Genomic DNA, 25,806 nt, shown 5'->3' with positions numbered 1-25,806 from the left:
GTATGATACAAGACAGAGAATGGTCCAACATCTAAAATTGCTATATCTGAAGTAATGATACATTTCGTTTAATTAGAAATAACTCCATCTTTTCAATAGTCAAACAGTAGGCTAAGAGTTGTCAACCTTGCAATGAACGGCTTTGGGAATGAAGGGGCATTTGGAGTAGCTGATATTCTAAAACAGTCTGGTACGGTAACATCTATCGACATCAGCCACAACAGGATAGCATCTGTGGGCGCTACTGTCATAGGGAAGGCGTTAGAGACAAATGACCTACTCAAAACACTCAAGGTATTTTGTTTTGATGTATTGCAAAAGCTCAGCTCGAATAACTCCATGCAATATGTTTTGTTTAGGCGTCAGAGAAATAAGGCCTACTTGAAACAATTTGTTGATGATCACCCACAATTAACAAATCTGATGCAGATTTATTGAGTTATCATGCATACTGCAGTTATGTAACAAGTGGTTTATATCTCAGTCGGTAAAAAGGATTATGACTTATTACCAATTGTAATAAGATGATAACATTGCAATTTCCGCCCTCCTCATTATCATAACAAATATAATAAAAAATGCTTAGTACTGTTTATTCACAGATTGGTTATAATCCACTCGGGCTGGATGGACTGAAGACTTTGTTAAAAGCTGTGTGTCCAGATAGTAATTGCGTTAGTGTTCTAGACTTTTCGGTAAGTAAACATTACATATAATGAATGGCGTTTTGGTCGATACTTTCGCCATTTCCTAATATTAAAAGAATACTAGAAAACAAAAACATTAAAATCATTTTAAAAGACCAGTTTCATTTCTTATGTGCTTCCTTGTGGAATGTCAGTGTCTTTGCACCGGTCTGTTCGTTAAATATTGTCAAAAACAAAAATCACTGGCTATAAGTGTAGTACATAATCTGTCTTTTAAGATGAATCTAACAGGCTAATGAACGTTTAAACACATATGCCTTGTCTCCCAGTGTGAAATACCGTTTACAAATAACAAATTCGTTGCAGTAAAAATGGCAAAATAGCTACTCTGTTTCATTTTTGTACAAGCAGAGGGGAGGAGGGGATGGTTCAGTGGAGAGGGCAGGAAGACACGTCTCCAGGTGGACTTGAACCACTAAACTAAAGTTCGGTTTAATTAAAGCCAAATGCGCGACAGAGTACAGCTGAATTTTCATGTAATATTGAAAGCTCGACAATATCACGAATTGTAAGATAATCTGTTCAATTTCTTTGTACATTCAGGAGCATTCCGTTTACTTACAATAAGCAAAAAAGCTCATCAGTCCCGTAATTGTTAAAAGATATAACGTTGTGAAAACTATAGTATCCGTGATCTTTTAATAGGTAATGTCGATCATTCCGAACCATGTGTCCCTCATCTCTGTAATTGCAGAGATATTTTACGCAAATAACCTGTTCAGCTTGCTTGTGAAACGTCGGTGGTTATTTGCCATATTGCCTGTATTAGGTCGGTTTAGAGTGAAACCAACAAAACAAGGTAACAGAAGTAACAGGGTGTGAGTTCAGTACACACTCTCTCCATTAAGATGAATTAAATGCACTAAAGTGTACCTAAATATGCAATAAAGTAATGTATATCCTTTCAGAATGTACAAATTACAAATGCACTACAGGAATAAAGATGCAAGTCTTGTCCTGTTTCAACGCTCGTACATCCTTAATAGGTAATGTCGGTGACTCCAAACCACTTGTCCTTCATCTCTGTAATTGCAGAGATCTTTTAACGCGAATAACCTGTTCAGTTTGGTTGCGGAACGTCGGTGTTTTTTGCCATGTGCTGCGATCTTTGCCCGAGGTAATTCAAGAAGGGACAGCAAGTGTCTTCCGGCGCCATTAAAACTGGAACGTCACCATATTGCCTGTATTGGGTCAGATTAGTGTGAAACCAACAAATCTAGTGAACAGAAGTAACAGGGTTTCAGTTCAGTACACGCTTTCTCTTTTAAGCTAAGTTTGCTAATGTACGTTCGAACGCACGTACCTCAATATTCTATAAAAGTAATGTATATCCTTTCAAAATGTACAAATAACAATTGTACTGCAGGAAAAAAGACGAGTTTGTTGCCCTGTTTCATTTTACACTTGGGTGAAAAATACACGTCCCTGGGTGGGCTTGAACCACCAACCTTTCGGTTAACAGCCGAACGCGCTAACCGATTGCGCCACAGAGACAGCTGAAATTTCATTTAACATTGAAAACTAGACATTGTCACGATGAAATTATGAGATAATTTTCTGATATGGGTTGTCAATATATCAGTCAGGTGTTTTTGCAACAAGCCCGGCTAGCTCAGTCGGTAGAGCACGAGACTCTTAATCTCGGGGTCGTGGGTTCGAGCCCCACGTTGGGCGGTAATTTTTGCATCCTTTTAGCGTAACAATATTTAGAAAACAAGGTTCATACCAAGATATTTGTGCATTTTTTCTCCTACGTTTTTACACATTAAATATCATTGTTCTTCAAAACATTATATAACCTATATACCAGCCTGTTTAACAACTTGCAGAGGCTTTCTACTAGAGAGAAACTGCCGCTGTGATTTGAAATAAAATGTTTACCTGTGGTGATATACAACTAATGTCTTGAAAGACATGACCGTTTAGCTGAGCCGTTAATTAGAGCATGAGGTTTAATTTCTTGGTTGTTGTTTGGATTTCAAGGGATATTTTTGTGACTGTCGTTTCCTAAATTATAAAGTAATTACATTTACTACCTTTAAAAAAGCAATCCCATTTCTCTGTGCATTGAGAACTTTGTCAACTGAAAACAATCAGTGAAAACTCATTAGTTTATATTTATTCTTTTCGTAATTGTTAAAAGATGTAACGTTGTGGAAACTGAAGTCTCCATGGTCTTTTAATAGGTAATGTCGGTGACTCCAAACCACTCGTCCTTTCTCTCTGTAATTGAAGAGATCATTTAACACGAATAACCTGTTCAATTTGGTTGCAGAACGTCGGTGGTTTTTGCCACGTGCCGCAATCTTCGTCCGAGGTAATTCAAGAAGCGACAGCAAGTGTCTTCGGCGCGTTAAAACTGAAGTCACATATTCCTGTATTCGGGTCAGTTTAGTGGAAATCAACAATCTAGTGAACAGAAGTAACAGGAGTGTCAGTTCAGTACAACTTTCTCTTTAAGCTAAATTTGCTGAAGCACGTTCGCACGCACATGCATCAGTATGCTATAATAGTCATGTATATCCTTTCAAAAATGTAAAATAACAATTGCACTGCAGGAAAAAAGACGAATTTGCTGCCCTGTTTCATTTTACACTTGGGTGAAAAATACACGTTCCTGGGTGGGCTTGAACCACCAACCTTTCGGTTAACAGTCGAACGCGCTAACGATTGCGCCACAGAGACAGCTGAATTCTTTAACATTGAAACTAACATGTCACGTGAAATATAGATATTCTGTATGGTTGTCAATATATCATCAGGTTTTGAACAGCCGCTAGCTCATCGGTAGAGCACGGACTCTTAATCTCGGGGTCGTGGGTTCGAGCCCCAGGTTGCGCGGTTACTTTTGCATCCTTTTAGCGTAACAATATTTAGAAAACAAGGTTCATGCCAAGATATTTGTGCTTTTTTTTTCTCCTACGTTTTAATACATTAAATATCAGTGTTCTTCAAAACATTATATAACATAATTACCAGCCTGTTTAACAACTTGCAGAGGCTTTCTACTTGAGAGAAACTGCCTCTGTGATTTGAAATAAAATGTTTACCTGTGGTGATATACAGCCAATATCTTGAAATACATGACCGTTTAGCTGAGTCGTTAATACGAGCATGGTTAATACTGGTTGTTGTTTGAACTTTAAGGAGTATTTTGTGACTGTCGTTCTAAATTATAAATAATACATTCTACTTAAAAACCAATCCATTCTCTAGCATTGAGATTGAGAACTGAAAACAATCGGTAAACTCATCGTTTAATTTATTCTTCTCGTATGTTAAAAGATGTAACGTGGTGGAATATAGTCTCCTGTCTTTCATAGGTAATGTCGGTGACTCCAAACTGTCTCCTCTCGTATTGAGAGATCATTAAAACGAATAACACTGTTCAGTTTGGTGCGGAACGTCGGTGGGTTTTACCATGTGCCTCAATCTTTGCCCGATGTAATTCAATAGGGACACATGTCTTGGCGCCATTAAACTGAAAGTCACCAATTGCATTTTTTTGGTAGGGGGCCTCCGTGTCCGAGTGGTTAAGGTCGCTGACTTCGATACTTGCCTCATCGAAGTGGGTTCGAGCCTCACCGGGCTTTGAATTTCATGTGGGAAGCATCCGCTGGCTTACGAAGTCGATTGTATAACCAGGTGCCGCTCATGATGAAATAATACGAGGAGCATCCTGGTCTTCCTCACCAAAAAGTGGAAAGTCGCATATACCTAAACATGTCGTGGACGTTAAACACAAATATTAATAGATTGGGCGTAAGTGAGAACAAACAATTAGTGAACAGAATGACAGGATGTCAGTTCAGACACCTTTCTCTTAGCTAAATTTGCTAAAGCACGTTCGACGCACGTGCCTAATTGCATAATAATGTATATCTTCAAAATGAAAAACAATTGTACTGCAGGAAAAGACGAATTGCTGCCATGTCATTACACTTGGGTGAAATACACGTCCCTGGGTGGCTTGAACCACCAACCTTTCGGTTAACAGCCGAACGCGCTAACCGATTGCGCCACAGAGACAGCTGAAGTTTCATTTAACATTGAAAACTACACACTGACACGATGAAATTATGAGATATTTTTCTGATATGGGTTGTCAATATATCAGTCAGGTGTTTTTGCAACAAGCCCGGCTAGCTCAGTCGGTAGAGCACGAGACTCTTAATCTCGGGGTCGTGGGTTCGAGCCCCACGTTGCGCGGTTATTTTTGCATCCTTTTAGCGTAACAATATTTAGAAAACAAGGTTCATGCCAAGATATTTTTGCCTTTTTTTTTCTCCTACGTTTTAATACATTAAATATCCAGTGTTCTTCAAAACATTATATAACATAATTACCAGCCTGTTTAACAACTTGCAGAGGCTTTCTACTAGAGAGAAACTGCCTCTGTGATTTGAAATAAAATGTTTACCTGTGGTGATATACAGCCAATATCTTGAAATACATGACCGTTTAGCTGAGTCGTTAATTAGAGCATGAGGTTTAATATCTTGGTTGTTGTTTGAACTTTAAGGAGTATTTTTGTGACTGTCGTTTCCTAAATTATAAAATAATTACATTTTCTACCTTTAAAAAACCAATCCCATTTCTCTATGCATTGAGAACTTTGAGAACTGAAAACAATCGGTAAAAACTCATCAGTTTACATTTATTCTTCTCGTAATTGTTAAAAGATGTAACGTGGTGGAAACTTAAGACTCCGTTGTCTTTTAATAGGTAATGTCGGTGACTCCAAACCACTTGTCCTCCCTCTCTGTAATTGAAGAGATCATTTAACACGAATAACCTGTTCAGTTTGGTTGCGGAACGTCGGTGGGTTTTACCATGTGCCTCAATCTTTGCCCGATGTAGTTCAATAAGGGACAACCAGTGTCTTCCGGCGCCATTAAAACTGAAAAGTCACCATATTGCATGTATTTGGTCAGGGGGCCTCCGTGTCCGAGTGGTTAAGGTCGCTGACTTCGAATCACTTGCCCCTCATCGAAGTGGGTTCGAGCCTCACTCGGGGCTTTGAATTCTTCATGTGAGGAAGCCATCCAGCTGGCTTACGGAAGGTCGATTGTTCTACCCAGGTGCCCGCTCATGATGAAATAATGAACGGAGGGGCATCTGGGGTCTTCCTCCACCATAAAAGCTGGAAAGTCGCCATATGACCTAAAACAGTGTCGGTGCGACGTTAAACCCAACAAATAATTATATATGTATTGGGTCGGTTAAGTGAGGAAACAAACAAATCTAGTGAACAGAAGTGACAGGATGTCAGTTCAGTACACACTTTCTCTTTAAGCTAAATTTGCTAAAGCACGTTCGAACGCACGTGCCTCAATATGCTATAAAAGTAATGTATATCCTTTCAAAAATGTAAAATAACAATTGTACTGCAGGAAAAAAGACGAATTTGCTGCCATGTTTCATTTTACACTTGGGTGAAAAATACACGTCCCTGGGTGGGCTTGAACCACCAACCTTTCGGTTAACAGCCGAACGCGCTAACCGATTGCGCCACAGAGACAGCTGAAATATCATTTAACATTGAAAACTAGACATTGTCACGATGAAATTATGAGATATTTTTCTGATATGGGTTGTCAATATATCAGTCAGGGGTTTTTGCAACAAGCCCGGCTAGCTCAGTCGGTAGAGCACGAGACTCTTAATCTCGGGGTCGTGGGTTCGAGCCCCACGTTGGGCGCTAATTTTTGCATTCTTTTAGGGTAACAATATTTAGAAAACAAGGTTCATGCCAAGATATTTGTGCCTTTTTTTCTCCTACGTTTTAATACATTAAATATCAGTGTTCTTCAAAACATTATATAACATAATTACCAGCCTGTTTAACAACTTGCAGAGGCTTTCTACTAGAGAGAAACTGCCTCTGTGATTTGAAATAAAATGTTTACCTGTGGTGATATACAGCTAATATCTTGAAATACATGACCGTTTAGCTGAGTCGTTAATTAGAGCATGAGGTTTAATATCTTGGTTGTTATTTGGACTTTAAGGAGTATTTTTGTGACTGTCGTTTCCTAAATTATAAAATAATTACATTTTCTACCTTTAAAAAACCAATCCCATTTCTCTATGCATTGAGAACTTTGAGAACTGAAAACAATCGGTAAAAACTCATCAGTTTACATTTATTCTTCTCGTAATTGTTAAAAGATGTAACGTGGTGGAAACTGAAGTCTCCGTTGTCTTTTAATAGGTAATGTCGGTGACTCCAAACCACTTGTCCTTCCTCTCTGTAATTGAAGAGATCATTTAACACGAATAACCTGTTCAGTTTGGTTGCGGAACGTCGGTGGGTTTTACCATGTGCCTCAATCTTTGCCCGATGTAATTCAATAAGGGACAACCAGTGTCTTCCGGCGCCATTAAAACTGAAAAGTCACCATATTGCATGTATTTGGTCAGGGGGCCTCCGTGTCCGAGTGGTTAAGGTCGCTGACTTCGAATCACTTGCCCCTCATCGAAGTGGGTTCGAGCCTCACTCGGGGCTTTGAATTCTTCATGTGAGGAAGCCATCCAGCTGGCTTACGGAAGGTCGATTGTTCTACCTAGGTGCCCGCTCTTGATGAAATAATGAACGGAGGGGCACCTGGGGTCTTCCTCCACCATAAAAGCTGGAAAGTCGCCATATGACCTAAAACAGTGTCGGTGCGACGTTAAACCCAACAAATAATTATATATGTATTGGGTCGGTTAAGTGAGGAAACAAACAAATCTAGTGAACAGAAGTGACAGGATGTCAGTTCAGTACACACTTTCTCTTTAAGCTGAATTTGCTATAGCACGTTCGAACGCACGTGCCTCAATATGCTATAAAAGTAATGTATATCCTTTGAAAAATGTAAAACAACAATTATACTGCAGGAAAAAAGATGAATTTGCTGCCCTGTTTCATTTTACACTTGGGTGAAAAATACACGTCCCTGGGTGGGCTTGAACCACCAACCTTTCGGTTAACAGCCGAACGCGCTAACCGATTGCGCCACAGAGACAGCTGAAATTTCATTCAACATTGAAAACTAGACATTGTCACGATGAAATTATGAGATAATTTTCTGATATGGGTTGTCAATATATCAGTCAGGGGTTTTTTGCAACAAGCCCGGCTAGCTCAGTCGGTAGAGCACGAGACTCTTAATCTCGGGGTCGTGGGTTCGTGCCCCACGTTTGGCGGTAATTTTTGCATTCTTTTAGGGTAAAAATATTTAGAAAACAAGGTTCATGCCAAGATATTTGTGCCCTTTTTTTCTCCTGCGTTTTAATACATTAAATATCAGTGTTCTTCAAAACATTATATAACATAATTACCAGCCTGTTTAACAACTTGCAGATGCTTTCTACTAGAGAGAAACTGCCTCTATGATTTGAAATAAAATGTTTACCTGTGGTGATATACAGCTAATATCTTGAAATACATGACCGTTTAGCTGAGTCGTTAATTAAGCATGAGGTTTAATATCTTGGTTGTTGTTTGGACTTTAAGGAGTATTTTTGTGACTGTCGTTTCCTAAATTATAAAATATTACATTTTCTACCTAAAAAACCAATCCCATTTCTCTGTGCATTGAGAACTTTGAGAACTGAAAACAATCGGTAAAAACTCATCAGTTTAACATTTATTCTTCTCGTAATTGTTTAAAGATGTAACGTGGTGAAACTGAAGTCTCCGTTGTCTTTTAATAGGTAATGTCGTGACTCCAAACCACTTGTCCTTCACTCTGTAATTGAAGAGATCATTTAACACGAATAACCTGTTCAGTTTGGTTGCGGAACTTCGGTGGGTTTTACCATGTGCCTTAATCTTTGCCCGATGTAATTCAATAAGGGACAGCCAGTGTCTTCCGGCGCCTTTAAAACTGAAAAGTCACCATATTGCATGTATTGGGTCAGGGGGCCTCCGTGTCCGAGGGGTTAAGGTCGCTGACTTCGAATTACTTGTCCCTCATCGAAGTGAGGTCGAGCCTCACTCGGGGCTTTGAATTCTTCATGTGAGGAAGTCATCCAGCTGGCTTACGGAAGGTCGATTGTTCTACACAGGTGCCCGCTCGTGATGAAATAATGAACGGAGGGGCACCTGGGGTCTTCCTCCACCATAAAAGCTGGAAAGTCGCCATATGACCTAAAACAGTGTCGGTGCAACGTTAAACCCAACAAATAATTATATATGTATTGGGGAAACAAACAAATCTAGTGAACAGAAGTGACAGGATGTCAGTTCAGTACACACTTTCTCTTTAAGCTAAATTTGCTATAGCACGTTCGAACGCACGTGCCTCAATATGCTATAAAACTAATGTTTATCCTTTCAAAATGAAAATAACAATTGTACTGCAGGAAAAAAGACGAATTTGTTGCCCTGTATCATTTTACACTTGGGTGAAAAGTACACGTCCCTGGGTGGGCTTGAACCACCAACCTTTCGGTTAACAGCCGAACGCGCTAACCGATTGCGCCACAGAGACAGCTGAAATTTCATTTAACATTGAAAGCTAGACATTGTCACGATGAAATTATGAGATAATTTTCTGGTATGGGTTGTCAATATATCAGTCAGGGGTTTTTGCAACAAGCCCGGCTAGCTCAGTCGGTAGAGCACGAGACTCTTAATCTCGGGGTCGTGGGTTCGAGCCCCACGTTGGGCGGTAATTTTTGCATCCTTTTAGCGTAACAATATTTAGAAAACAAGGTTCATGCCAAGATATGTGTGCCTTTCTTTCTCCTACGTTTTAATACATTAAATATCAGTGTTCTTCAAAACATTATATAATATAATATAAATACCAGCCTGTTTAACAACTTGCAGAGGCTTTCTACTAGAGAGAAACTTTCGCTGTGATTTGAAGTAAATGTTTACCTGCGGTGATATACAACTAGCAGTACTATCTTGAAAGACATGGCCGATAAGCTGAGTCGTTAATTTGAGGTTTAATTTCTTGGTCGTTGTTTGGACTTTAAAGGATATTTTTGTGACTGTCATTTCCTAAATTATAAAATGATTACATTTACTACCTAAAAAACCAATCCCATTTCTCTGTGCAGTGAGAACTTTGACAACTGAAAACTAACAATTTCATACCAGTCCATGTTTTGTAAAAACATGTGTGGCTTTGAAACTTTGAATACTTGTTTATTATATGATCGCCATCTGTAAGTAAGTGTTCATAACTCTATCAACTATTTTGGCTGAATTATGGCCTTTTTTTGTACTTAGAAATTGGTTCAGTTTGCGTACAAGTACATTTTTGTCAAAACTATTTGACATATGGCTTTGAAACTTTGAAACACTTACTTACTTACTATCATGATTTCCATCTGTTGCCAAGAGCAGATAACTCTGTCAACGAGTTTGGATAAGTTATGGTCTTTTTTGGAGTTGGAAATTGGTTTAGTCAAACTTATTGGAATGATTAAGCAAGATATTCCATTAAATAACAATAAATCTTGTGCAGAATGTAGTATACTAAATTTGAAATATTGCAGAAAATTTACATTCCTGTTGCATTTTTACAAATATCTAAATTTTATTCTCAACCGTTTTAAATCACATTTCTGTGTCAAATACACATTCTCTGCTAAACTTTTTGAAATGAAGATGTTGAAAAATTTCACCCAAACTGTGGGTGAGTAACTTTAAGATTTTAGCTAGACTGTACAAACTATATGCAGAGCTATCCTACTTGTTTTCTGTCAGCATCTAAGATCAGATTTCACAGACCGAAGTGTGGTATCGAACCAGTATTTCTTGGAATTATTTAAAGGAATTTTAGGCAGTTTCACTCATTAATGGCTATTATTCATTGCATTTTGTTCAAACATAAAGTAATTGTGTAGGGATAACGCATGTTTTTCGTGTAACAACATCTCCAGAATCCCGAGGGATTGGTTGGTACCCAAGCCCGGAACCAATGATTCCCGAGGGATTCTGTAGATGTTATAACACGAAAATAACATGCGCTAACGCTATTCTGGCATAAAACGCGTAAAAACCAAGTAAATGAATATATTGTCCCTCAACGTCATTAAATTCCCATGAAATGCGCGGTAAAGTTTGTTTTTTCACGTTGACGTCATTTCCTTTTGAATTATCCGTTTTGGGGCCGTAATACGTTTACGCTTTGCCACGGAACGTGCATAAATAAAAAGGTGTTACAACAGCATGTGAGCGCAAGAATCTCTCTGTTAACACACGTTTTCTCTCCTGTTAAAACACCCCCGAAAAGTGACAATAACAGCAGTTTTATGCTAGAATTCAAGATAATGTTTCTTCACTTAGTATCAAGTTTTGAAATAGTTAAACATACTGCTTCTATGACAGCTCCTGTTTTTATATGCTATGACACTTTATTACATTCAAGCAAAATGGTTGCCCATTTCCACTGGTGTTTATCGTTGTATTCATTGATGAATAGTCGATTGACTGTTGCTGTCCCTGAACAGCTCTTTTTACAGATTACATGCATCAACAAAATTTATTTTTGATTGAATGGTATATGTACTTTTTAATAAAAACATTTCAGTTGAATCATATTTAGTATGTTTTCTTACTAGACCCAGCATGTTAAGATACGTCTTGTGACTATTCTATTATTCAGTACACTTTTGTTTAAAACCATAGACTGTTGGTTTTTTTTTTCTGCTTTTAGACGAAACAACATTGAGAAAAGATGTCATTCAAACGTAAAAAGGACATCCTTCCAAAGTTGTGAAAAATATGTCTTCCCAACACTGCAAAAGACGTCAAAACACCTTTCACAATCAAACAAAAAACTACGTCTTTCAAACGTTGTGAAAAAGACGTCTTTCCAAGGTGGCAAAAAAGACGTCAAAGCACCTTTCATTATCAACCAAAAAACAATGTTTGTCCAACGTTGGGAAAAAGACGTCTTTTCAACGTTGTGAAAAAGACGTCAACACACCTTTCATTATCAACCAAAAAACAACGTCTTTCCAACGTTGTGGAAAAGACGTCTTTCCAACGTTGCAAAAAAGACGTCTTTCCAACGTTGTGAGAAAGACGTCAACGCACCTTTCATTATCAACCAAAAAACAACGTTGTAACAACGTGAGGTAAAGACGTCATAACAACGTTGTAACAACGTGGTATGTTTGCTGGACAGTGAACATCAGTTTACATGTATTCTTCTCGTAATTGTTAAAAGATGTAAAGTTGTGAAAACTGCAGTCTCCGTGGTCTTTTAATAGGTAATGTGGATGACTCAAATCCACTTGTCCTTCCTCTCTGTAATTGCAGAGATCTTTTAACACAAATAACCTGTTCAGTTTGGTTGCGCCGATGTAATTCAAGAAGGACTGCTTGTGTATTCCGGCGCCATTAAAACTGGAACGTCACCATATTGCCTGTATTGGGTCGGTTTAGTGTGAAACCAACAAATCTAGTGAACAGAAGTAACAGGGTTTCAGTTCAGTACACACTTTCTCCTTTAAGCTAAATTTGCTAATGTACGTTCGAACGCACGTGCCTCAATATGCTATAAAATTAGTGTATTAATGTATATATATTAATGTACTGCAGGAAAAAAGACGAGTTTGTTGCCCTGTTTCATTTTACACTTGGGTGAAAAATACACGTCCCTGGGTGGGCTTGAACCACCAACCTTTCGGTTAACAGCCGAACGCTCTAACCGATTGCGCCACAGAGACAGCTGAAATTTCATTTAACATTGAACACTAGATATTGACACTATTTATTTGTGATATAATTTTGTTATATGGGTTGTCAATATATCAGTCAAGTATTTTTGCAACAAACCCGGCTAACTCAGTCGGTAGAGTACGAGACTCTTAATCTCGGGGTCGTGGGTTCGAGCCCCACGTTGGGTGGTAATTTTTGCATCCTTTTAGCGTTATAATATTTAGAAAACAAGGTTCATGCCAAGATATTTGTGCCTTTCTTTCTCCTACGCTTTAATACATTTAAGGAGGTAGGTTACCTTGTTACAAGGGTAAATTCAAATTAGTTGAACCGCAGCATCTTTTTGTATTTCGTGTAATATGAAGTTTTAACTGCTAAAATCTCAGTTTCGTTTGTCTCTGTCCCTTCAAGTTCGATTTTTATCCAGGTTTGAAGAACATGACCCTCCAAAGGTACTCATATTGAAAGAAGAAGGAAAATACGGATATTTAACACTTTTCAGTGTATTTCAGTTTCATTGATATTCGTAGAAGTCCGCATAATCTATAATTTTACTAGTATGCACGTTGGCTTTCTAATATAAGCTTAAAATGTATATGTCGCGGGGCTCGTGTTTCCATGGTAACGCATTTTCTCTCATTTTTAAACAATTATGTATAAAAATAGGGGTTTTCGACGGCTTCAGTGCCATTCTGTTAATGACCGACATGGAATATTTGGGTAATATTATTAGCAACATACCAAGCACTATACATGGTACCCTATTTTTCTTAATGTTTAAAGTAACCATGGCAACAGAGATGTTTAAAATGGCTTATATCTTGCTTTTTGTCGTAATTTCTTATAAAATAATATTCAATAAGATTATCTTTCTAGTTGATGTAGCTTTAAAACATATTATTTCTAACGTAAGTTATATTTTCGTGTTATCTGCATTTATTCAAACAAATTTCTAAGCTTAGAATACTTACAGCAGTACCCCTCGTCTGGCATTTTTCATGGAAAAATCGTTCAGCATGCTACTATTATTCTCATGGATATTGTTGAAATGAAAATAAAAAGCCGAAGCTGTGTTTCTTAAATAGACTAGTGTCAACGCTTTTGAATTTTACATTGAGATACATAGGTCACGGGCTTCGTTTCCATGGTAACATCAATTCAATTCAAGAAACCACACTTTTCTACTGGAATTTGAACAATTTTAGATCTTAGTTTTAGTATATAAGTAACAAACTATCAACGGAACCTGAAAAATAGGTATTACAAATCAAACTGCTAAATTTTTTATTTGAAAATGGCCGTAACAAGTAACCTCTCACCCAACTATATTCCTAATAACATTGGTTACCATCATCCATTTTCTTACATTCCGCATAACATTTCAATATAATTACATAAAAGAAGCAAAATATTGATTATTATTCAGAGCAAAAGACTCATAAAGAATATTTTAGCAAATAATAGTTATTTGAAAATAGTTTGAATAAAGAAAATGCATAGAATTACGTACTTTCAAGATAAAACTTATTTATTTTGCGCGGTAACTGACACGTAACGTCATGACGTCATCTTAAGACAACATTGTTTTGAAGCGTTTCTGCGGCAATTTATTAATTATTTCTGTATTATTAAACCATAAAGCGTCAGATCGAAGATAGGTCTGTAACACCCGTAGGTGCTAAGTCAGTAATGGCAGGCGGAAGAAATTAAAGTCAACACAGTTTTAAGTTCATGGTTGTAATGAGCAATATAGATTGCTGGAAGTTTTTACTAACTTAATAACTGATTCAGTAGTCTTTAGCAATACATCACAAATTGGTAATTTTGATGTAAACAGCTCAAAATATCTATAATCAGATGTTCATTACCACTTAAGCTACTTTTGAACCATGATAATTAACTGTACATCTCATTAAAATAGGTGTATTAAGTTATCAGGCATACAATAAGTCACGACTAAGTTTTACTAGTCGCGTAGCAGTTTACAAAGAGTAGTCTAGTTTCAATATATACTTTTTACGTAGGCGTGAAGGTTAAGGTTTTTCCAGTGACACTCTTATATTTATAAAGAAAAAGTCTGGCAAGAAAAGTCTAACACCAATGAAAAAAACGCGGACTAAAAATGTCGACCAATGATATGAGCCGTTACAGCCAGCATCTCTGGCAAATCTATCAGAATGCCGCCATCTTGAAAGACATCTCGCAGTTGAAATATCTTTAGTGATGAAATACATAAATGTAACCAGTTGAAAGTTATCTATCATTAAACAAATGGATGCTTTGGAATAAAAGGAATTTATCCATGCAAATTAAGGTTGGTAGAACTGCTTATTTTATCAGATAGAGGGCGAAAGACATATGTCTTTCACAAATGAAGTGAGCGAAAGACATTTCAAAATATGGCGCTCACTCAACTTTTGAGCAGAATCGATCTGAAAACAGCCTATAGCATATGCTACAGTAAAAGTTAAATTGACAGAATGATGGTAAAAACCTTACTTAAAAACCTTGAAATAATGATTACTTCAGATTTACTGTAGAATACTGTAAAGATTGCTGGAAAACTTAGCATTACAGACAACCGGAAGTGAAAGATTCCGCGTTAAATCTCAAAATATTCTTGAGAAAATCTGAAGAAATCATGCATATATCAGTCTAACATCAAACTAAAAGTGACTAAAATGTTACATAATGATAATGTGGCTATTGAACTAAATTGTTTTTCAAATGGAACTTGATTTCAAGAAGATTGACTAAGTCTTTCAGTTCTATCAATTGTCTATCGGAATGTCTATCAGTTCTGTCATATGTCTATCGGAATGCCTATCAGTTCTTTCAATATTAGGATCTAGCTTTCTTGAGGCGTTAAAAGTTTATAATATAGAATTTCAGGTCTTATTGTATAATAAAAACACACATAGATATAAATAACAACTGAAGGTTGTTATACTTTTCCTTACTTTAAAAAAAATGGTAAAAAAAAGAGTTCAGCTGCATTCTAATGTAAACTTCAGTGTTTTGTTTATAACCTTAATTTAATGTTTGCATTTTCAATGATTTTGATGTGGTTACTTCCTTCGGACTGTGACTGAGCACCTTTGAACATTTTTATGAGTTCCGAGTCCTTTGATTTACCCAGTGCTATTTTCTTAACTTGATGGAAATTTAGCAGTCTCATGTGCTGGCGCTGCGTTAACTGTTTAGGATGCTGCACAATGGACCCAGGTAGCACCAGAAAGTTAAATTTGTCAAGTATGTCCTCTCTGGATGTACAAGGAAACCCAGTCAAGTCGGCGTCAAGCAAATTTGCCGCATGTTCTGCCATTTGTGTTCTCCGTTGGCTGTCCATGTGTTTCCAGCCAGTGGGTGGCCATGAGACGCTATGTACTGTACCCTTGAAGGTGACTATGTTCTCACAGTCCCATTCTCGCCTAGCAGGGGGAAGAAGTGGCATGGCACCTGTTTTCAAGATAATTATTGCTTCATCTTGTAAGTTGGTCTTTTCATCACTTGGCTTAGACTGTTCATATGCTGGAGCTGCTGCTGCAGATGGCAAAGACGGTGACTGGTGCTGATAGGTGGGAAAAGGAAAAGGCAGAGATACTGCCTTAACATGCCTTATGATGTTATCGACGTAGCAGTCTGAGAATCCAAGTGACTCACTTACTTCATTTGAGATGTCTCCGAACTCGGAACCAGTGAGCTCTTGGCCACTTTCATTATGACTTATGTCACTAGCATACCTTTCCAGCTTCTGTATAACATTATTTGGGATGGATCTAGATAGTGTCACAGTATAGTTTGTATTTCTGTAGACCACAGGTAATTTAAAACAGTCTATCCCTTTGGTCAACACCCCAATCTTGATGCTGACTTCAGGCCTGCTAGGGCTGTATGCGTAATTACTCCTGTCGGGTGCTATGCTGCCTGGATTTGGACTTAAGAAACCCTCCGTTTGTAGGGGTGTACTGCTTCCTTGCACCCATCCAGCCTCCCATTTGTTCAAGTCCTTACTAGGGCTCTTAACCATTGTGTGCCAGAGTCTTACTGTATTTTTTATTGCTACGGCATCTTGGGAATTTTCAGCAGCTGGTTTTATGATTTTGCTGTAATCGTCGGGATATAAGGAGAGATAAAAACCTGAAGCTTCTGAAAAGAAGGTGTTTGACACAGTGTTCACCAGCCCTTGATGTTTTTGAATTACATGTTTCTTCAAGTCTCCCATTCTGTTACTGACTTTCTCAACTTCTATGCACCATGGGCAGATGACTTTTAAGCGTTGGTGAACTGCTCCCCCTACATGGTTTTTCAGGTCCTTTCTAGAGGCAAAAATGCCTGGACAGAGCCAACACTGCATAGCCATCCTGGAAGATAATTAAAATTTAAGAAGAGCTCTTTCTTCACACAAGAGCCTCTGTATGCCTAATAACTTAATACTGTCTTGCACTTAGATTCTGTTACAGGCTTTTTTTGTTTGTTTGTTTTGTTTTGTTTTTCATAACAGTTACTGTCAGAAAAGAATAAAAAAAAAACAACAAAAAAAACAATTCCTAACTTTGTCTTTTACATTTTTTTTTTTTTTTTTTTTGGGAATGAGTACTTATTAAGGACATCATTTACTTATGCACGTCTAAATTGATCATTTTCATCTGTATCCGGCAAAATGAGTGAGAGGTTAGCCCATCACAAAATGGTTTTAATTAGCACTGATTTCTCAATACTGACTTGGAATTTGTCTTTGAAATTTAAATATACTGTTCCATTTTCGCGCTTTACATAGTCAATCGGATTCCAGATTTCAAGAACGCTAATCTGCAACTAGGCTAAGTTTTATACGCGCTCCAGTTTCCTTTTTGACCAAACGCCTCGCTAAGTGACATGGGTAGCTACTCCTGCCCTTAACGAAATCAATCGGGCGGCGCCGCCTTACTCTGTTAACACTACAAAGTTCGTTATTTTTTTTTTACTTCTACATTCCAAGTCATTATTGTGCATACCCTCTTCTGCTAAACTTTTAAATTGCCGCGACCATGACCTTTTTCACCAGTGGTCATGTACATATGAAATAGCTATATATTTATATATGTATGTTGTTTTGTCACTAGAAGTAAGCATTTTTGTCTGTGATACCAGTATTATGTGATATTAGAATTTTTAACTTTTTATTGTCTTTCTTTGTCTGTTCTATGGTTTTATGTAATACTATTTAATTGTTCAGTCTTACTTTCTATTTATTTTTCCCCTTTTTTTTTTTTTTTTTTTTTTTTTTTACTCTAACATAAAGAACAAAACTTAAACTTTTGTATAACATGTAACAGTTTAATACATTTGTCTGTTTTTACTTTTCAGTTCATTGTACCATTCTTGTCTACAATTTAGCAGATTTAAACCACTTTGGAAGTGCATTTCCATGGTACTTCAGTAGCCGGTCAATGTGGTATACCTTAGCATTGGAAGTTTTCTTTTGTTTAACTAGATATGTCAAATCATCGATACGTTTCTGAACAAGGAATGGTCCCTTCCATTTTGGTACTAATTTTGAGCAAACACCTGGTTTAGTCCTAGTATCATAGAGCCATACAGCTTGTCCTGGTTCAAGAACTCTAGCTTTTGATTTTACGTCATAATAGCGCTTACGATAATTTGCAGATGTCTGGAGGTTTTCTCTAGCAATATCATGAGCTACTTTTATTTTCTTTTTCAGATCAGTGATGTAGGGACCACCAGTAAGGTTGTTGGTTGACTCAGGATGACCAATCATTGCTGCCATTGGTAACATGACCTCATGACCAAAAACCATTCTGTTTGGTGATATTCCTGTGCTGGCATGTGGTGATGCACGATATGCCATTAACAACTGCGGAAGATACTGATCCCATAGATTTTGTTGCTTTGTGCAGAACGATGATAGCATGGTCTTAATGGTACGGTTAAAGCGCTCTACGACTGAATTTGCTTGCGGTCTCATGACAGAGGTTCGGACTTTGGTTATACCTAGTAACTGGCACATTTCCTTAAATAGTTCTGACTCGAAATTTGAACCTTGATCAGTGAGGACAACAAGAGGTACACCAAATCGAGCTACAAAGTTACTTATGAAAGCCTCTGCTACGGTGGATGCTTCCATATTAGGTAAAGCTACTGCTTCAGTCCATTTTGTGAACACATCAGTTATCACTAGAATGTATCTATTGCCATTTGTTGTTGTTGGGAGTGGACCAGTTAAATCTATGGAAACTTTTTCCATAGCTGCATATACCGGATCCTGACCAAGTGGTGCGTGGGCCGGTTGTGCCTTCTTTCTAACCTGGCAAATGTCACATTGCTTGCAGTAATCTTGTACACAGTCTTTCATTGCTGGCCAATAGAACTGTTGCTGGATTCTTGCTAACATTTTCTCCGCACCTAAGTGACCAGCTGAAGGAATATTATGGTAATTGTACAGGACATCTGAACGCAGTTTGGTAGGAACAATCAGCTGGAGTACTAAATCCCCTGTTTGGTCAAACCATTGTCTGTAGAGCATATTATTTTTCATTTGTAGCCGGTCCCATTGACGCCACAGAGTTTTTGCGACTGTTGAGTGTTTAGCAATATTGTTCCAGTCCGGACGTTCACCACCTTCAAGAGCAACATACAGAAGTCCAATATCATGATCTTCTAATTGATTCTTGCGTACAGTACTTGGTTCCCAGCCATCCAGAAGTAAAGGGTGTGGCTTCATGTCAATTTCAGCTGCCTGCTGTTTACTTCTAGTGATTGCGCAAATATTACCTTGTAGTTTATCAGTAGATTCTCTACTGGTAAGGGGAACAGGTTTTGATATATCATGTTCTTGCTCATCAGGGTTTTGTTGGAGTTCAAGTTCATACTTTCCTGTCTTGAACATGCTTTACATGGAATTCTGGATAATGCGTCTGAGTTTTGGTGTAATCTACCCGGCCGGTGTACCACTGTAAGATCATAACTTGATACTTGTTCCAACCATCTAGAAATTTGTCCGGTTGGGTTTTTCAGGTTGCGGAGCCAACTCACTGCGGCATTATCAGTGCGAAGTGTTACATGGTGTCCAACTAAGTAAGGATGAAAGTGTTTCAGAGCCTTGACAACAGCCAACAGTTCTTTCCTGGTAATACAGTATTGAAGCTCGTGTTTAGACATTGTTTTACTCATGTAGGCAATCACACGTTCAGATCCTTCTTGTATCTGTGACAACACGGCCCCTACAGAATGATGAGAACTGTCCGTGTCTAATATATATGGTTCGCCAATTATTGGAAATGTAAGGACTGGGGCGCTGGTCAACTTTTGTTTCAAATTTTCAAAGGCTGTTTGGCATTCGTCTGTCCAGATGAATTTCCTATTCTTTTCACAGAGTTTATATAGGGGTTTTGCAATTTCACTGTGATTTTCTATGAAACGTTTATAGTACGCAATCAACCCGCAAAAAGAGCGAACTTGTTTGGCTGACCTAGGTATTGGCCAATTAACAATGTCCTTGACTTTGTCAGAATCTGTACTTATACCTTTTTCAGATACCTGATGACCGAGAAAATTTACACATGTTTGCAGAAATACACATTTTGATGGTTTAAGCTTCAGTTTTGCATCTTTTAATCTCTTAAAGACCAGTTCTAAGCGTTCAATGTTTTCGGCGACTGTCTTACTAGGAACAATTATATCGTCCATATACACTACGCATTTTGACCATTGGAGACCACGCATTACATCGCCCATTAGTCGGCAAAATGTTGCCGGTCCAATAGCCATACCGAAAGGCATACGAACAAACTGAAACAAACCCATACTGGATGCAAATGCAGTTTTCTCACGATCTTCAGGACGTATACCTATTTGCCAGTAGCCCGAGAATAAGTCCATACTACTATAGTAGGAATTTCCACTAAGGGCATCTAGGCATTCATCCATTCTTGGTAGTGGGTAAGAGTCTTTCTTAAGGGTTTCATTGACCTGGCGATAGTCCACACATATTCGAGCAGTTTTATCTTTCTTAGTCACTATTACCAGATTGCTGCACCAGGGACTCATTGAGGGCTCAATGACGCCTTTGTCCAGCATTTTCTGAATTTCAGTTCTTTCAGTTTCACGTTTTGATAGTGGTAACCTTCTCATTTGTTGTTTGATAGGTTCAGTACCGGGTATAACCTCAATTTTGTGTTCAATTCTGTCTGTTAACCCTAAATCATTAGATGACTTAGCGAATATGTCCTGATACTTAAACAGTAATGTTTTTAAGGATTTCTTTTCAGATTCAAGGAGGCCTTTGGAGCTGCGATTATACAAGTCACTCAGGAAGTCCGGTAATTCTGATTCATTGTCAAAATTATTACTTAATGCTTCAGTTTTAATTTCAGAAGTTACCTGTGCACAGTGTTCCTGTTTTGTAACAGACATGTTAAAAGACTGGCATTTACCAAGCACAGTTTGAGGAAAAATATCAACTGGGTCTTCTTCACCATTTACAACATTTAGTTTAACTGAGCTATTATCACTGGTATTTACAATGCCTGGCAGAAGCTGAATTGCCTTATTTTGCTTAACAGGTTCAATTAAAGCCATTTGATCAAGATGTTCTTTGCTGGGAATTGTCACAGTTACCCATGCACTAGAGTTCCCTGGAATTGTAGTTTTCTCTTTCACAAGTACTCTACAAACCATAGAGTCTTTCCCCCCTAACCAACATGGAATTTTGTCCCCTTGTTTAGTTTGTAATGAATATTCTACATAATCAACCCCTTTAACATATTGTAACATAAAGTCTTGACCAAGAATTCCATCAGGTGCTATGTCACAAACAGTTACTGTGTGTGTATACTCAGTTTCTCCCATTTGAATTGAAATATTTGCTGTACCATAGACATTTATTTCAGAACCAGTAACATCTTTCATACGAATAGTTCCTTTCTGCAAAATTGGCCTAACTCCTGCTTCAATTTGTTCAAATATTCTATTAGCCAAAAGGGTTGTGGAAGAACCACTGTCTATAAGCATATCTACATTAACATTTGAAATTGTAACACCTGTATAAAATCCATTGTCCCATTTTTCAGTGTTTTTAAATGTTTTACCGACATAACTTGTTTTTATTTCATTTTCAGGAGTTTCAGGCCCATTGCTCGCCATCGACTGTGGGCCTACTGGGTCGACGGCCTGGTGTTTTCCTGGCTCTTCTGTGGCACAGTTGCTTGACCTTGGTTCTGAGAGTTGGGTTGTGGCACTTGGTTCTGTTGAGGAGGTCTCACTAGCCATCGTCTTTGTTGGTTTTGATTTGCCTGACGGAACCCATGTCTGTTGTAAGGGCAGTTTTTAATGAGATGGTCTGGAGACTGACATTGAAAGCATTGCTTTAGAGTACGATTACCTCGTCTGCTTCTGAGCTCATCTTGTGCTTCTGAAAGCTTCTTAACACAGTCCTGGAGTTGTTGGAGAGTCTGTGTCATCATTGATGCTGATGGAATGTTTGCAGCCTCCTCAGAGTTTTGACCACTCCCGGTACCATTTACATTTCTCACCATTCTAGCTGTGGCATATTGTGACATGTTACCTGTTGGGAAGAAGACGCCTTCATACATTTCTATGATACCTACTGCTTGTTCAACACTGCGACATTGTTCTGTAAGACATTTAAATTTTATTTCAGCTGGAACAGACTTGTACAGTTGGTTAAGCGCAATCATTTCTTGGGCATCATGGGTCATGGATGGGTAAGCGCGCTGAGCTAAACGACGCAGATCATCTCCAAGCTTAGCAAAGGTTTCATTGGGACCTTTAAGTCGGGCTTCGAACCTTGTCATCCACATTGGTTGCTGTCTGGCTTTACCAAACCTTTGGCTAAGGTGATACACTATGTCTGAGTACCTCTCCCTCTCCGCACTATGAATTGTCATAGAAAAGTTCTGAGCTTCACCCCGCAGGCTGGCTAGAAGTGCTAATGCTCGCTCACGATCTGTCCACTGGCCAAGTTCAGCACATACTTCAAAATGACGCAAGTAAACTTCCCAGTCTTCCTCACCACTGAAGCACTGAGGTTTGATTGTTAAATGACCATTCTTTGGCTGTTGGCCCTCATAGTGACCTGGTTGATTTACTGGAAGATCCAAATACCTGATATTTGATCTGTTTGAGTGATTTCTGTTCTGAGGCACCGCTGGTTGTTCTCTCATAGCGGGTCTTTGTCGAGGTTGTGCTTGAGGTTCATAAAGATGTGGCACATCATCATCTGTGTCACTTTCCTCTGCATTCATCACTGAAGCTGGAGATGGAGGTTGTTCTTGTGGTTCCAGAGACTGAGCAGTACCACCTGCTTCTTCCTCATTTTGATTGTTTATATTGAAATTTACTTCACTGTCTGAATCAGCCATACTTATCAGCAAATAAATGAAAGATAATCAGTTGTGTTTGTTCTTCTTTTAGATTTTTCTAAATTTGTTTTCTATAATTGTTTTAATGCTTACTTCTAGTAACAATACTATTTTTTGATTGATATATTTATATATCTATCTATTTATTGATCTTATTTCTGTTTATATATTTATTGCTATTGTTATTTATAGGCCCTGTGATAAGCTCATACTGTGATACTGTTTTTCTTCTTTTATTATTTTTTTTTTTAATTGTTTACTTTGTACTTCAAGTACTTTGATACTTTTGTTTACATTCTAAATGTTATGTCACTCTTTTGTAAGTAGTACGCGATAATTCTTCATTAGCCGTGTGGGTTCCTATAAGGTGATCCCACTGGTATGACACCACTTGTAACACCCGTAGGTGCTAAGTCAGTAATGGCAGGCGGAAGAAATTAAAGTCAACACAGTTTTAAGTTCATGGTTGTAATGAGCAATATAGATTGCTGGAAGTTTTTACTAACTTAATAACTGATTCAGTAGTCTTTAGCAATACATCACAAATTGGTAATTTTGATGTAAACAGCTCAAAATATCTATAATCAGATGTTCATTACCACTTAAGCTACTTTTGAACCATGATAATTAACTGTACATCTCATTAAAATAGGTGTATTAAGTTATCAGGCATACAATAAGTCACGACTAAGTTTTACTAGTCGCGTAGCAGTTTACAAAGAGTAGTCTAGTTTCAATATATACTTTTTACGTAGGCGTGAAGGTTAAGGTTTTTCCAGTGACACACTTATATTTATAGAGAAAAAGTCTGGCAAGAAAAGTCTAACACCAATGAAAAAACGCGGTCTAAAAATGTCGACCAATGAAATGAGCCGTTACAGCCAGCATCTCTGGCAAATCTATCAGAATGCCGCCATCTTGAAAGACATCTCGCAGTTGAAATATCTTTAGTGATGAAATACATAAATGTAACCAGTTGAAAGTTATCTATCATTAAACAAATGGATGCTTTGGAATAAAAGGAATTTATCCATGCAAATTAAGGTTGGTAGAACTGCTTATTTTATCAGATAGAGGGCGAAAGACATATGTCTTTCACAAATGAAGTGAGCGAAAGACATTTCAAAATATGGCGCTCACTCAACTTTTGAGCAGAATCGATCTGAAAACAGCCTATAGCATATGCTACAGTAAAAGTTAAATTGACAGAATGATGGTAAAAACCTTACTTAAAAACCTTGAAATAATGATTACTTCAGATTTACTGTAGAATACTGTAAAGATTGCTGGAAAACTTAGCATTACAGACAACCGGAAGTGAAAGATTCCGCGTTAAATCTCAAAATATTCTTGAGAAAATCTGAAGAAATCATGCATATATCAGTCTAACATCAAACTAAAAGTGACTAAAATGTTACATAATGATAATGTGGCTATTGAACTAAATTGTTTTTCAAATGGAACTTGATTTCAAGAAGATTGACTAAGTCTTTCAGTTCTATCAATTGTCTATCGGAATGTCTATCAGTTCTGTCATATGTCTATCGGAATGCCTATCAGTTCTTTCAATATTAGGATCTAGCTTTCTTGAGGCGTTAAAAGTTTATAATATAGAATTTCAGGTCTTATTGTATAATAAAAACACACATAGATATAAATAACAACTGAAGGTTGTTATAGGTCTATGATTTGTTTTCAGAAGAATGAATATACAAACACACTTAGTTTGTCGTAAACGTCGTCGTAAATCGTCACGTTAGCTTCCGGTTGGACATGCGCACATACAAATATAAAGGTAACCTACCTCCTTAATATCAGCGTTCTTCAAAATATTATATAATATAAATACCAGCCTGTTTAACAACTTCCAGAAACTTCCGCTGTGATTAGAAATAAAATGTTTACCTGTGGTGATATACAACTACTATCTTGAAAGACATGACCGTTTAGCTGAGTCGTTAATTTGAGGTTTAATTTCTTGGTCGATCGTTGTTTGGACTTTAAAGGATATTTTTGTGACTGTCATTTCCTAAATTATAAAATGATTACATTTTCTACCTTAAAAAAAAACAGTCCCATTTCTGTGTGCATTGAGAACATTGACAACTGATAACAATCAGTGAAAACTCATCAGTTTACATTTCTTCTTCTCGTAATTGTTAAAAGATGTAAAGTTTTGGAAACTGCAGTTTCCGTGGTCTTTTAATAGGTAATGTGGATGACTCAAATCCACTTGTCCTTCCTCTCTGTAATTGCAGAGATCTTTTAACACAAATAACCTGTTCAGTTTGGTTGCGTCGATGTAATTCAAGAAGGACTGCTTGTGTATTCCGGCGCCATTAAAACTGGAACGTCACCATATTGCCTGTATTGGGTCGGTTTAGTGTGAAACCAACAAATCTAGTGAACAGAAGTAACAGGATGTCAGTTCAGTACACACTTTCTCCTTTAAGCTAAATTTGCTAATGTACGTTGGAACGCACGTGCCTCAGTATGCTATACAATTAATGTATATCCTTTCAAAATGTACAAATAACATTTGTACTGCAGGAAAAAAGACGAGTTTGTTGCCCTGTTTAATTTTACACATGGGTGAAAAATACACGTCCCTGGGTGGGCTTGAACCACCAACCTTTCGGTTAACAGCCGAACGCTCTAACCGATTGCGCCACAGAGGCAGCTGAAATTTCATTTAACATTGAACACTATTTATTTGTGAGATAATTTTTTTATATGGGTTGTCAATATATCAGTCAAGTATTTTTGCAACAAGCCCGGCTAGCTCAGTCGGTAGAGTACGAGACTCTTAATCTCGGGGTCGTGGGTTCGAGCCTCACGTTTGGCGGTAATTTTTGCATCCTTTTAGCGTTATAATATTTAGAAAACAAGGTTCATGCCAAGATATTTGTGCCTTTCTTTCTCCTACGCTTTAATACATTAAATATCAGCGTTCTTCAAAACACTATATAATATAAATACCAGCCTGTTTAACAACTTCCAGAGGCTTTCTACTAGAGAGAAACTGCCGCTGTGATTTGAAGTAAAT

The 25,806-nt window shown here is 37.7% G+C and overlaps 2 protein-coding genes and 15 non-coding genes across 17 annotated transcripts in view; 8 read left to right on the top strand and 9 right to left on the bottom strand.

The window, feature by feature from the left end:
• The window catches only part of LOC123525519 (leucine-rich repeat-containing protein 74A-like), a 57,622-nt gene that overhangs the window by 7,568 nt on the left and 24,248 nt on the right, over window positions 1-25,806 (top strand). The window contains exons 9-10 of the mRNA XM_045304628.2: window positions 100-294; window positions 603-695. Of these exons, the coding sequence (XP_045160563.1) occupies window positions 100-294; window positions 603-695 (288 nt within the window). The remainder of the gene's footprint in view (window positions 1-99; window positions 295-602; window positions 696-25,806) is intronic.
• Window positions 2,128-2,201, bottom strand: Trnan-guu (transfer RNA asparagine (anticodon GUU)). Its single transcript has one exon. It is a non-coding gene; the product is annotated as a tRNA-Asn (tRNA).
• Trnak-cuu (transfer RNA lysine (anticodon CUU)) lies at window positions 2,309-2,381 on the top strand. The gene has a single exon. It is a non-coding gene; the product is annotated as a tRNA-Lys (tRNA).
• Trnan-guu (transfer RNA asparagine (anticodon GUU)) lies at window positions 3,320-3,392 on the bottom strand. The gene has a single exon. It is a non-coding gene; the product is annotated as a tRNA-Asn (tRNA).
• On the bottom strand, window positions 4,664-4,736 carry Trnan-guu (transfer RNA asparagine (anticodon GUU)). The gene has a single exon. It is a non-coding gene; the product is annotated as a tRNA-Asn (tRNA).
• Window positions 4,844-4,916, top strand: Trnak-cuu (transfer RNA lysine (anticodon CUU)). Its single transcript has one exon. It is a non-coding gene; the product is annotated as a tRNA-Lys (tRNA).
• Window positions 6,155-6,228, bottom strand: Trnan-guu (transfer RNA asparagine (anticodon GUU)). The gene has a single exon. It is a non-coding gene; the product is annotated as a tRNA-Asn (tRNA).
• Trnak-cuu (transfer RNA lysine (anticodon CUU)) lies at window positions 6,336-6,408 on the top strand. The gene has a single exon. It is a non-coding gene; the product is annotated as a tRNA-Lys (tRNA).
• Trnan-guu (transfer RNA asparagine (anticodon GUU)) lies at window positions 7,644-7,717 on the bottom strand. The gene has a single exon. It is a non-coding gene; the product is annotated as a tRNA-Asn (tRNA).
• On the top strand, window positions 7,826-7,898 carry Trnak-cuu (transfer RNA lysine (anticodon CUU)). The gene has a single exon. It is a non-coding gene; the product is annotated as a tRNA-Lys (tRNA).
• Window positions 9,114-9,187, bottom strand: Trnan-guu (transfer RNA asparagine (anticodon GUU)). The gene has a single exon. It is a non-coding gene; the product is annotated as a tRNA-Asn (tRNA).
• On the top strand, window positions 9,295-9,367 carry Trnak-cuu (transfer RNA lysine (anticodon CUU)). Its single transcript has one exon. It is a non-coding gene; the product is annotated as a tRNA-Lys (tRNA).
• Window positions 12,313-12,386, bottom strand: Trnan-guu (transfer RNA asparagine (anticodon GUU)). The gene has a single exon. It is a non-coding gene; the product is annotated as a tRNA-Asn (tRNA).
• Window positions 12,494-12,566, top strand: Trnak-cuu (transfer RNA lysine (anticodon CUU)). Its single transcript has one exon. It is a non-coding gene; the product is annotated as a tRNA-Lys (tRNA).
• Window positions 21,265-24,442, bottom strand: LOC128547844 (uncharacterized). Its single transcript, XM_053521318.1, has 2 exons — window positions 23,505-24,442; window positions 21,265-23,338 (listed from the first exon to the last, which is right to left on the bottom strand). The coding sequence occupies exon 2, from the start codon at window positions 22,758-22,760 to the stop codon at window positions 21,534-21,536; it is 1,227 nt and encodes a 408-aa protein (XP_053377293.1). The 5' UTR covers window positions 22,761-23,338; window positions 23,505-24,442; the 3' UTR covers window positions 21,265-21,533.
• Trnan-guu (transfer RNA asparagine (anticodon GUU)) lies at window positions 25,365-25,438 on the bottom strand. The gene has a single exon. It is a non-coding gene; the product is annotated as a tRNA-Asn (tRNA).
• Window positions 25,533-25,605, top strand: Trnak-cuu (transfer RNA lysine (anticodon CUU)). The gene has a single exon. It is a non-coding gene; the product is annotated as a tRNA-Lys (tRNA).

This window comes from Mercenaria mercenaria, chromosome 1, assembly GCF_021730395.1.
Source record: "Mercenaria mercenaria strain notata chromosome 1, MADL_Memer_1, whole genome shotgun sequence".
In the NCBI taxonomy this organism is placed as follows: Eukaryota; Metazoa; Mollusca; class Bivalvia; order Venerida; family Veneridae; genus Mercenaria; species Mercenaria mercenaria.
This window is presented reverse-complemented; position numbering and strand designations above follow the sequence as displayed.

Bases quoted from the DNA above. Each gene is read 5' to 3' on its own strand.
- LOC128547844 (XM_053521318.1), bottom strand. From the start codon at position 22,760: ATGGCTGATTCAGACAGTGAAGTAAATTTCAATATAAACAATCAAAAT.